A 12,217-nucleotide genomic window follows, 5' to 3' on the forward strand; every position below is an offset into this window, starting at 1 on the left:
ATAACTAGGGGCAATTTGGACTTTCATCTACAAAAACATATGGAAGGATTAAAGAGTTGATTAAAATAAAACTTAAGGACCTTATAATAATAGGATGGACCTACTAGTATGTTAAGTAAAAACATAAGGACTTTATAATTATTTACCCTATATATATATATATATATATTGTCACGATATAGAGTAGGAATTAAAGGGAGATTAATGAGAGATTATTTAGATAGTTATTTGTCTTTTATTGCCTTAATAGTTGTTATTACCTATTAAGAGTTTGTTATAAAAGCTGTAAATAGCACTGCTGTGTGATTTGTAACTGCTGCCTCGTTCAACACCAGTTTTTCCTATTTGTTGAGAGATCTTATTACCCTAGAGCACTGCAAGCAGCCCTTGAGCAATCCAAAGATGATAGGAAAGAATTGCAACCTAAACCATTTGGACCCTAAACACCCAAAACAATCTGAAACCTAACCCAACTTTCACATCTCCAATCACCCTTTCACCTTCTGCCCAAAACACCCAAATCAAACCGAAACATCAGCCTGAAACCAATCTACTATCAGTGTTCAACCAGAAAACTCCAGAAAAATTACGTTTTGGTAACCAATGTGAGCCTAGCTGCTGGTCAAACTATTGGGCCATCTTACTCTCATAGTTATGCTGCTCTTATCGGTTTGTCATTGTCAAGGAGTGCAACTCCTGATCCTCCAATTGATGCTAAGGCTCTGAGCCTTTGCACTACTCCCATTGGACAGTTCTGCTCCTCGTCAGTTATTGTATCAATTTGAAAGAGGGAAAAAGAAGCGGACGGAAGAAAACTTCTGCGAGAAGAATGTCCTTGGAAAGGGAGGTTTCGAAGGGATGCAGCTTTCAAACATGAAGTTGAAGGACGTCTTTTGGCGTATTCCTTTATGCCAAAATTAAGTGTTGCAAATAGTCTAAGCCAGAACAAGCCTGAGGAGCTTGTTTTAGTTTGGAAAACAAGGAAAAGAATGGCATTAGGTGCGTCACGGGAGTTGGAATACCTTCATGAGTATTGTAATCACAGGACTATTCATCGGAAGGTGAAGGCTGCAAATGTTATGTTGGGATATGAATCTGTCATTCTCAAATTTGCCATTGCAGTAGGCAATTCTGTTAATTTCAGCTTGCTATGGATAGAATTGCAGTAGCTACCCTGAGGATGCTTGGCACCATCGAAATTGGATTGTCTCTTAATGAATATGGTCTTATTAGTGAAAATGCTGGAATCCTTATTGAGTTAGCAGGCATAAGCCACATAATTCGAGAGAGAACGGATGCCCTAGATGTTGATGGAAACACCACTAGCCCTTGTGTCCTCTGCCTTGTTCGGTGCCCTTGTTGGCCGTGCTTCAATTTCAGCAGTAGATATGTTCATACCAAAAGTTTTCATTGTTTTGATTGTGGGTGCAATCAAGGATTTTATACAACTTTCAACTTCCTTCACTGTCATGAATTTGTTAATAAATGGAATTATTGATAAGAATTTTCTTCTACGGGAATTTGACAGATTTACTTGCTGGGAATGAAATGCAAGGAATGGTTGCGTATGAAAATGAGTTCCTTGCTGCCATTGGAAAGGCAGGAGAGCCATATACCATGAATGCTGATATGGCTATTGAGGTCAACACTGGAGGTATTGTTGGTGAAGGAATGATTGCAGCTATCGATTTTCATGTGCACTTCACAAGTCAGATGAGGAATTTAGCAGGGGACATCATGAGGCCTCGGCAATTGGATGCAGGATCCAATTGGGATGGAAGTTTTGCATCATCACTCATGGGGGAGTTAAAGGGAGACAAAACTAAGTGCCTTGAGCCTTCAAGAATTGTTGATTATGTTGCTGAGTTCAGTGTTGATCACTATGGCAGTAGATTCATTCAACAACAACTCGACACAGCCACAATTGCTAAAAAAACCATGGGTTATCAGGAATTTACGCCCCAACTTCTTGCTTTGATGACTGATGTGTTTGGTAATCATGTAATTCAGCAGTTCTTTGCACATGGACTTCCTTCACCGCGAAAGAGAAGTAGAGGCAAGCTATCTCTTCAAGTTCTGACACTTAGCCTTCAATATATGGATATCGAAGAGATACAGAAGGCTATTCAGGTTGTTGATTCCAACCAGCAGATTAAAATAAGTGTAGAACTGAATGGTGTGGCAGCGCTTGACGCTACTTGGGAGCATCAGTCTATGTTGGCAGCTAGGTTCACTCCTTTGTACATTCTTGGGGACAATAATGCATTAAAGGGGGGAGTATTATCACAATATAGAGTAGGAAATAAAGGGGGATTAATGAGACATCATTTAGATATTTATTTGTCTTCTTGTATTGCCTTAATAGTTAATAGTTGTTATTACCTATTAGGAGTTTGTTACAACAGATGTAAACAGCTGTGTGATTTGTAACTGCTGCCACATCAGCACCAGTTTTTCCTATTTAGTCTCTTCCTTAACAGTTTAGGATATCAGATGAATATTAATAAATCTTACTTTGTCTTCCTTCTTCCTTTCTTCTCGAAACTCTGCGATTCTCTCCCCTATCCCTCTGTTTCTTTCTTCTTCTCTGCTCTTATCTTCCCTAAACTCTATTCTGCCTTAACTACTTCTGTCAGAAATCCCTAATCAACAACAACAACAACAAAGCCTTAGTCCTGAAATGATTCAGGGTCGGCTAATATGAACCATCATATAAAACCGTGAAATCAAGTCGTGTCAGCGACACAAATTCGCTCCCTCCACTCCGTCCTATCCACTACCATATTTTCCTCAATTCCCAGTAAACTCATATCACTCTCGATCACCCTCCTTCAAGTTTGCTTAGGTCTTCCCCTACCCCTCACCACTACATCCCTTTGCCACTCTTCGGTTCTCCTAACCGGCGCATCAAGCGCTCTACGTCTCACATGGCCAAACCACCTTAGTCGGTTTTCTCTCATTTTATTCTCAATAGATGTGACCCCTACTTTTGTCCTAATTATTTCATTACTCACCCGATCCTTTCTCGTATGACCACACATCCATCTCAACATACGCATCTCCGCCACCGACATCTTATGGATGTGGCAGTGTTTCACTGCCCAACACTCCGTACCATATAACAATGCTGGTCTAATTGCCGTCCGGTAGAATTTTCCCTTCAATCTATTAGGCATGCCGGGGTCACAAAGGAAACCCGTAGCACTCTTCCACTTCGACCAACCAGCTTTAATCCTATGAGCAACATCTCCATCCGTTTGGATAATAGATCCTAAATACCGGAAGCAATCCGAGGCCTGAACAACTCTCCCATCTAGGGTGATTGTCCCTGCCTCCCTACTCCTATGGCCGCTAAACTTACACTCCAAATATTCTGTCTTACTTCGGCTCAACTTAAAACCTCTAGATTCTAGAGTTTGTCTCCATAGTTCCAACTTCCTCTCTGCTCCTTCTTTCGTCTCATCAACCAACACAATATCATCTGCAAACAGCATGCACCATGGTATACCATCATGAAGTGAACTTGTCAGAAATCCCTAATCGTGACACATATATATAAGAGAGAATGTAGCCTAGTAAGGAATAAACAGATTTAGAGATTTGCGTGGGCCTCCTATATGGCTTCCTAATCAGATGTGTAAAACTACCTATGTTAGTTTGTTACAAATTTCCCTTGTCAACAGAAAGACATTAGCACAGAGAACTAACTTTTGCTAAAATAAGGGGTCAAAAGTACTTGCTACAGGAGCAAGGCAAGATACTGCACTCATAGTGTTACTGACACTCCGTTACTTGATACCTAAAAAATATTATCAAGGACAAGTCTGCTATTTTAATAACAATTAAACGTCAACAAAGTAGTCATGTAAACACATGTAATCATCATCCATTTCTTTGGTAAAGTTAGATCCTATTTGTATCAATTACAGTGGGTATAAATTCAGACTTTAACCATTGAGAATAACAACTGAAAATGTATAGAACATGAAACTCTTTACTGGTACTATGGAAAAAGGCATGGTCCAACTTAATGCTTGATGCTACGATCCATTTCACATATTTGGAATCTTCAGCAATGAAAAATGAATTGTTTTAAATCTCAGATTAAGCACATGTATCATTTTGAAACATTAGTCAAAGCGTACCTGTGACAGAACCGATATTGCAAGACTATTCCAAGAATTATCCATGTAAATGGAGTAAGCAAAAACCTGCAGTAATATAAAGCTGTAAGGGCCTACTAGTTTTTTTTAAGAAAAATACTGAACAAAAAAAATAATCCTAGCAATAGTTATTTAAGGCACACAGCATCGCCCAAACAACACAAGGCGCACTAAAATATATATAAAATGATACTCCCTCCATTCCACTTTATAAGTCACTCTAGCAAATTAGTTGTTTTCCCAAATATAAGTCATTCTAGTTTTTCAAGAATTTAAGCATTAAATTTTTGCCTTGGTCCATGTGTTTTTGAACATTTCAGGGCTTATTCTCCAACCATTACATGAGAGATAATTTGTTTTAGTTAACCACTGTAAATTCATTAATTTAACTCTATATTAATTGTGTTTCTTAATTTGTGTGAAATACCCTAGAATGACTTATATAATGGAATGGGGGAGTATATGACAACCGTTAATATTTCTAAAGTACAACACATAGTCAAATACCAACAATCTTAATCATAAAATGCATGAAATAAATTTCAAATTAACTATTAACTCTTACATAATTATAATTCATAATAAAATTTGAAATCCAAAAACTCTGTTTTGCAGCAGAGGTTCCTCACAGTTCACAAACACAAAAAGAACACAGTGGAAGTAAGAATTCAATACTGCATTGTATTTATTCAGATCTTAATCTTCTGTCCTTTGTGTTCGCTATTTATTTCTTATTTTAATTGATCTTCTTTCGTTTTTCTATTTCTTTCTTTCTTATTCAAATTGTTGTTTTTTCCTTTTCAGTTTATTTCTTTCTTATTCTCACTGATTTTTTTTCCGTTTTTGTATCTTTCTTTATTATTCTAATTGATATTCTTTCCTTTTTCTATTTCTTTCGTTCTTATTCGAATTTATGTTGTTTCCTTTTTCTATTCATTTATTTCTTATTCTAATATTTTGTCTTCATATCTTCATCTTTTTTCCTTTCCTTTTCTTTTTTCTTCTTTCTAATTTAATCTCAGTCCTTGATCATAAGAATATCATATGGCTGAGACTAGAACAACTTATACTAATCCAAACCCCTAAAAAATCCTATATCTGCACCTAGGCGCACCTCATACAAGGCAACAAGTTCCACGAGGCGCATTCCATGCGCGCGCTCTGCTGCAGAGGCGCCTAGGGCCAAGCCCCCCAACAACTATGATCCTAGCACGAAGCAAAATAAAAGCACACAGCTGGCAATTGAAGAAAAATAAAATATACGCATGTAGTATTCTATTTTTTACAGCATGCTTACCAAATTCTGCAAGATCAAACTTCATATATGCATGTAGCCAAAACTGAAAATTGATCTCTTTATAATATCAGATAAATGTCCAGAAATTGATCTCTTTTCTAATTAATAGAAAAGACTTTTTCAACTACACATGGAGGTGTGCCACGTATAAACGTCTCCTTAGCCAGCATGCTTTGAAGAGGTAGTCTAGTAAGAGTGAAGTGAACCCTCAATAGCGAAGGTGCGCTCTGGAGTATATTAGCAAGTTAATTCTGTCACGGAGAAAAGGACCTATGAAGTAATTTAGCTCCTTGGCTGTTAATTCTGTTAATTTCCTATATTGCTCAAGTCTGGTAGCTGCTGGAATTAGCTCTGTTAATAGCTATTTCATTACTTAGTTTATTTGTGTAGATTGCTTTGACTTTGGCCTATTTTGGACTGCAGTAGTTTGTTACACAGCTGTATTACCAGCTGTTCTTGCAACCGTTTGCGACCTCAGCTATTCTAGCTATATTAGAGAGGTCATACCTTTCCAGGAAAGGATTATCAAATGAAATGCAATTAAGTACTTCCCACTAAATTCGCTTCTCTCTTTTCTCTTCCTAATCTTTCTATTCCTTTCTAAATTACTAATCTGAAACTGAGTCAGAATTCTATTCCTGACATTTACATGATCCATAAGATCTATAGGAACAGAGATAGATTAACACCTGAAGCAACTCTTGGCAAATATCTGAAGTAAGATAGTCAGCAGTGAAGAATCTATCTGATGAAAGAAACTGGAAAACCGGTAGCACAATTTCGAACAGCTTCAAAGCTGCGGAATTTGTTTCCTCAACTGAGGAGTCCTCACAAAATGTACCTTTACCAGCGTTAAATGGGATTATTTGCCTATTAACTGTTGGATGTTGCTGTTGGAACAAAACGAGCAGAGCAAAGCCCCAAATAAATTGATAGTCCTTCAACTCCAGTTCAACCATGCTATAGCCAGATATTAAACTGCTTTTTGATGTTGCATTATCAACAGTTGTCCTCAAATTTGAATCTGCATTTGAAGGGATTGAATCCAAAGCAAGAGCTTGCAAAATCACAGGCCAAGCTTCTTCTAAACTAGGAAGCAATTTTGATGAAACTAGAGGTGATTGAATTCCATCAAGGAATGGATTCCACTGCAAGACAAGAGAAAATACCTAAGATATAAAACTTTGTGCGAAACATAATAAGATTTTACAGTAAACAAGACGATAATTAATAGATTTTGGTACTTTTTCTACATCATGCTTACATTTTTCTTGAGGTTCAAGCACAAGCACATATAGCTATAGTCCTTCAGAACACCAAGCCAGTACTTCCCTAGAAGACTTGAACTCCTTGAGAACAATGGTAGTAATGCAAGACACTCATCTGAAACCCCACTATGGTGACTCCTCAAGAATGCAAATGTGTAACATTTCAGAGAAGCATGAGCAGCCAGAAGCCTTATCTTGATCTATTTCACATCAAAGAAGTTAGATCTTCTTAAGTAAAAGTAATTTTGCAACATTCACAAAGCAAAGAGCTTCTTCTGTATTTAAAAAATCACAATGTGAACACTCCAAACAATTTAAAGGTTACTTTTTCCCTGCCCCCCAAGACATTCAAAGAAGCAGATACCTTGCAAGACACCCATTCTGCAAATGAAGGATAATAAATATCTTTGAACTCATCTAGTGGTCGAGAAATTAATGAAAATATGCGTTTCACTGCAGCTTGATCACCACCCAATATTCCACTTGTCATCATCTAAGAAACAACAGTCAATTTGTTGACATTATTTACAGCATCTTCTAGGAAACTGATGAAAGCATAACAACCATATATCTTGATGCCAAACCTTAGTAGCCAACTGCAAACCTGCCTCCAGAAGAATAGGGCCAGAGGACGCATCTAATGCCGTACGAACAGCAGATAATAGTTGGGCCTAGTGTCAAAAAAACTAAATTGCTCAAGATGTGTTGCAATGCCATAAACCATATAAAAAAAAAGGGCGGCCCCATGCATTACGCGTCCCCGCTAAGCGAGGGTCCGGGGAGGGGTCCCACCACAAGGTTGTACTGGGGGCGAGCCTTCCCTTGCCAATTTTTTTGGCAAGAGGCCGCTCCTAAGACTCGAACCCGTGACCTTCGGTCACACGACAACAACGTTTTACCGTTGCGCCAAGGCTCACCCTCGCCATAAACCATATACATCAAATAAATTTGCATTCATAAATATACAAAAAAAAATATGCATTATACTTATAAAAAAAAATAGCCATAAACAATTTATCATAATCCAGATTTGATTATGTAAAAAGGACAGTTTGAAATTTATTTTATTTCATATTGGGTGTGTAATTATTAATCAACAAAAAGCTATGATGATCTAATTAGCATCATCTGATTTTGAATTTTTTTTTAGCTGCTATAATGTTAGAAATAGGAGCTTAATAACATGCATTGCAGCAATTAGCTCAGTTGGTGGCGTGGAGCCATGTAGCAAGTAAATGTCCTGTCCAATATTCACAACTAAGTCATCAAAATACCTGGTACTGTTCCAGCAAAAGGTGGCCTGGAAGATCTGGATCAGAAGTTGTTTCAAACTGTTTTTCAAAAATAAAAACAAGTTAAAAGCCAGAGCACACCACAAAAATCAAGAAGAGATTGCAAAATGAATTCAAGCCTTGCAGAGAAGACATGAACATTATTCACAACAAAACACTGTAACAAAACATAGCAACTGCCAGATTAACCTCCCAGCAATCTAACATAATGCCGGAACAGTCTAAAATAGTTTCAAGTTATCAACAGTAGTTTTCACTTGTGGTGATGTAAAACTTAAAGGCTAAGCAATGTCCTAAAGACATAATTCCCTAGTGAAGGGAAATAAATAATAGAACCGGAATGAAACGTGAGAGAGAAATTAGGGATTCCAAGCAACTGTATCATGTTATTTAAAGGGAAGGGGATATGATTTTTTTCCCATAAAAGAAAAAAAAAACTGAGACAAAAACGAAAAGATAATATAGCACGGAGGATAGTGTATACGTCTATTGAACCTAAAAGGTAACCACAAATAAGAAGAAAAGAGATTAAGAAAGCTGTTCCATGACTACCAGGTTGAGGCCCAGATGAAATTCAAGAAGCCGCTGATGATTCTAAATTTTAATATCAAAATTCAGGAAAAAAAATGTATATGGTTTAAATCTGCTGCTGATGCAGACATGTTGATAAGCATTTTTGCATTCTTATCTTATTTGATCTTATATCATATATTTATGGCAAAAAGGTTCATGAGGCCCCTGATCTTTTATTTGAACACATTAAGCCCCTGGATCATTTATTTTTTATCTCATTAAGCCCTTGCTTGCCAAATTAGTTAGTGGTGAACATATTATTCATTTCATCTGTGTTTTAAATTATATTTTTTATAGTCTGAAATAAGGTTTTTACAGTTTCCCTATAGTCACATTACACATATCAAAACTACTTTCAAACTGTGAAAAATACAATTTTCGAAAGTAGGTGAAATGAACAACACTCTGTTAACCGAGTTTTATGTTCAAAGATGACTCTTTTTTTTTTGTCATCAGGAGCTTAATATGACCAAAAATAAATGAACAAGGGCTTAGTGCATGCAAATAAAAGATCAAAGGCATAATGAACCAAAAAATAAAAGATCAAGGGCTTAATGCATCCAAATAAAAGATCAAAGGCTTAATGAACCAAAAAATGAAAGATCAAGGGCCTCAGGATGCTTTTTGCATATATTTATTACCATCTCTTTCCTACCACAACATCAAGCAAACATAATAAATTATTTTTCATCCTTTGGTAGAGTGTGATACAAGGGAGAACCGTAAGCTGTTGTTAATGTCTCCTACATGAACTTTGAAAAGTTGTATCAACATATTATAGAAAATTAATTTTGTTTTGTCACTACCAGATTTGCACCTATTCAAACTGACTTGGAACCAGTAATTTACATTGGGTTTTTTACATATGAAACTGAAAATTTAGGGTTCTTGGGTTTTTTCAATTAGGAGATATGGGTTAGGGTTTTCGCCATTTTAGTTTGGGAATTTGAGTTTTACACAAGGTATGAACAGATGCAGATGCAGGGATTAAGCTGAAATTTTGGTTAACATCAAATTCGAAAGGTTCACCTGATATTTGATGACATGGCATAGAGAAAACAGAATTATTAACAGAGTTAAGATCTGTTAAATGTTGTCTAAATTTGGACCAAGTTGTTAACCTTCGACCCTTAATTCTACCATTTTTAACGTTAGGGGTATTATTGCTCTTGGCTGCCAATGTTAGGTTATTTTTGGACCTTATCCCTTTTTATATATTATCTTTGTCACCCCTGCACAAAAATTCTCTTTGGGCTTAAAGTCTCACTCTACCATATGTTGCAATTCAACAATATATGGTTCTGCCAAGATTTAAACTCTCAATCTCCTGGTCTAAAAGGCTCTAATGTCATGTCAAGAAACCAACTTACCCACAAGCTTATGCTTAAAGGTAAGGTCCGAAATAACTTTTAAATATTATCTCTTACATATATGAAGTATAAAAAAATCAAAATCTAAAACAATTAAGCAAAAAGGATAAAATAATAGCGAAAATCATATTTAAAAAAAATTTAGTAACGGAAAAGGAAAATGGTGCATTTGTATATATATATATATATATATATATATATATATATATATAAACTAGTAAACATATGTTAGTTAGCATAAACATTATTCAAAATATATATAAAAAAAGAAAAGTTTTATGTAAAACATAAACTAGAAAAAATTAAAAGATAAAGGATAAAAAATTAAAGTTAACAAATTTGTGTTAAAAAAAACAAACCAGCAACAAAAATTAAATTAAAGGACTCAAAAATCAAGATTTAATACAATTAAGAAAAATAGAGATAAGTAAAAAATTATCATCGACATAACCCATCCAACCCTTTATAAAGTATAAACCAATTAAGGAAACTATCCAACCTATCCAACTTGCTAATATACTCCATCTAATCAATACTATTGAAATACAAACTAACTCTAAGTGTACGTGGGTTGAGTTGAAATTAAATCATAATTCACCCATGCCATTTTTCGTCATCCTAGATGTAAGTCTACTAACTAATCAAGGCTAACAATATCAAAAAGCTAAATTTTAATTACTAATAATCTGAAAAAGAAAAATTCTCCGTGAAAGTTCTCTCTCAAACGTACCTTATCCACAATGGTGCTAAGAAGTCCCACACCAATTGACCGCATATTTTCAAACTGAATTGTGCTTATCTGTGTCATGAAGGAAATGGATTAAACATCAATACTGAACTAAGTTGGAGCTTCAAGATGTAAGCTAATATACTATGCCAATATTGACTGGTAAGTCAAAAACCTGATAAGCCAATGAAATCAGATCTTGTAGATGAAGGACGAGCCAATCTCTAGAAATCTCTCCAGTTGGTCTTTCTCTTGCCAAAGTGAGGTCGAAATGAGCTGGACAGCTCCCCACAGCTGTTGGCAGATGACTCAAACACCTATACTACAATTATTTAGTTAACTATAGATGATAAATAAATAAAAAATGCACTCAAGTCGTGTAGCTACTTTGAGTTGCAAAATTTGTCAACAAAAGACATCCATGACAAAAATTAATCAACTTTACTCAAATTGGTTACTTGCAGAACTAACTCGCTTCATATGCCACAAGGGCTTTGTACAAATCCTATCTATGGTCGGATAGCCATAGATTTCAAAATTCCTTGGGATTAATTGTGTGTCAAGGAGCCATTTGACTCAAAAGCCTAAGCAGATAGCTAAAGCCCAAGGATAGTTTTTATTATCTCTGAGGCACCCTGCACGTGTACAATACAAGCCTACTCTACTATGTGTCGAAAATTCATTAACAAATGTAGTTACTAGGATTCAAACCCTTGACCTTTTGGTCTAAAGAGGCTCAAATACCATGTCAAGGAACCAATTGACCCAAAAAGAGTTAATACATAATATGCCCAAGAATAGTTTTTATAACACTACAAAGATTTAGTAGTATGTGTGACCAGACTAGAAACAGATGGACAGATTTATACACACAGCTCATAAAGTAACACATTACTAACAAATTGTTGTAGCAATTTCAAACTATTGAACGAAAAATTCGGTCAAGACATTCTTGGGGAGCTGTAAAACAGAATGGAGCAAGAGAGAGAGAGAGAGAGAGAGAGAGAGCTCTATGCAAACATATTATCACGCTCGGCACAATGGAAAGCTCAATGCAAACATATTATCACACTCTGCACAATGGAAAATGTATTGGAAAAAGAAAAAGGATTACTCAGCAGCAAAAACTCTCGTTCGGTTTCTGAGGTGTTTATCTCTGCTAGGATTGACATTGGAAGCTTCATATGCATAACCTTGCAGTGACATAGCCTTGGAGCCAGAGACCATATTTTCATCATCTTCTCCAAGGTTTGCTCTTGAGTCGCTGTCTCTATCTTTAAGATCATTTCCTGATTCAGTTTCAGCTTCAGCATCTTGCCTTGCTGATGTAGCAAGAACCTGAACAGGGTTAGAGTTGATTCAATTAGGACAGAAACTTCTGTAAGGGAAAAAAAAGAATATGTGTGTGTGCGCGCACAGGACCCGTAGACTAATGATTTTGAGCTACCATCTTAGAGTGAATGAATTTCAGAAAGAGAATTTGCGTCTTGTTCTTTTTAATATTTCAATTGTTTAGTACATTGGTTT

The 12,217-nt window shown here is 36.0% G+C and overlaps 1 protein-coding gene across 4 annotated transcripts in view; it reads right to left on the bottom strand.

The window, feature by feature from the left end:
* LOC136206790 (protein SWEETIE) overlaps positions 1-12,217 on the bottom strand; it is a 48,420-nt gene that overhangs the window by 5,863 nt on the left and 30,340 nt on the right. For all 4 annotated transcript variants that reach the window (XR_010676442.1, XM_065997965.1, XM_065997964.1 and 1 more), the window contains 9 exons: positions 11,805-12,028; positions 10,866-11,007; positions 10,694-10,762; positions 8,003-8,059; positions 7,313-7,399; positions 7,093-7,221; positions 6,725-6,928; positions 6,150-6,608; positions 4,146-4,211 (listed from right to left, as the gene is read on the bottom strand). Coding sequence is in view for 3 of the 4 variants with exons in the window: in XM_065997965.1 (XP_065854037.1) it covers positions 4,146-4,211; positions 6,150-6,608; positions 6,725-6,928; positions 7,093-7,221; positions 7,313-7,399; positions 8,003-8,059; positions 10,694-10,762; positions 10,866-11,007; positions 11,805-12,028 (1,437 nt within the window). In the remaining variant the exon portion in view is untranslated. The remainder of the gene's footprint in view (positions 1-4,145; positions 4,212-6,149; positions 6,609-6,724; positions 6,929-7,092; positions 7,222-7,312; positions 7,400-8,002; positions 8,060-10,693; positions 10,763-10,865; positions 11,008-11,804; positions 12,029-12,217) is intronic.

Source organism: Euphorbia lathyris, chromosome 1 (genome assembly GCF_963576675.1).
Source record: "Euphorbia lathyris chromosome 1, ddEupLath1.1, whole genome shotgun sequence".
In the NCBI taxonomy this organism is placed as follows: Eukaryota; Viridiplantae; Streptophyta; class Magnoliopsida; order Malpighiales; family Euphorbiaceae; genus Euphorbia; species Euphorbia lathyris.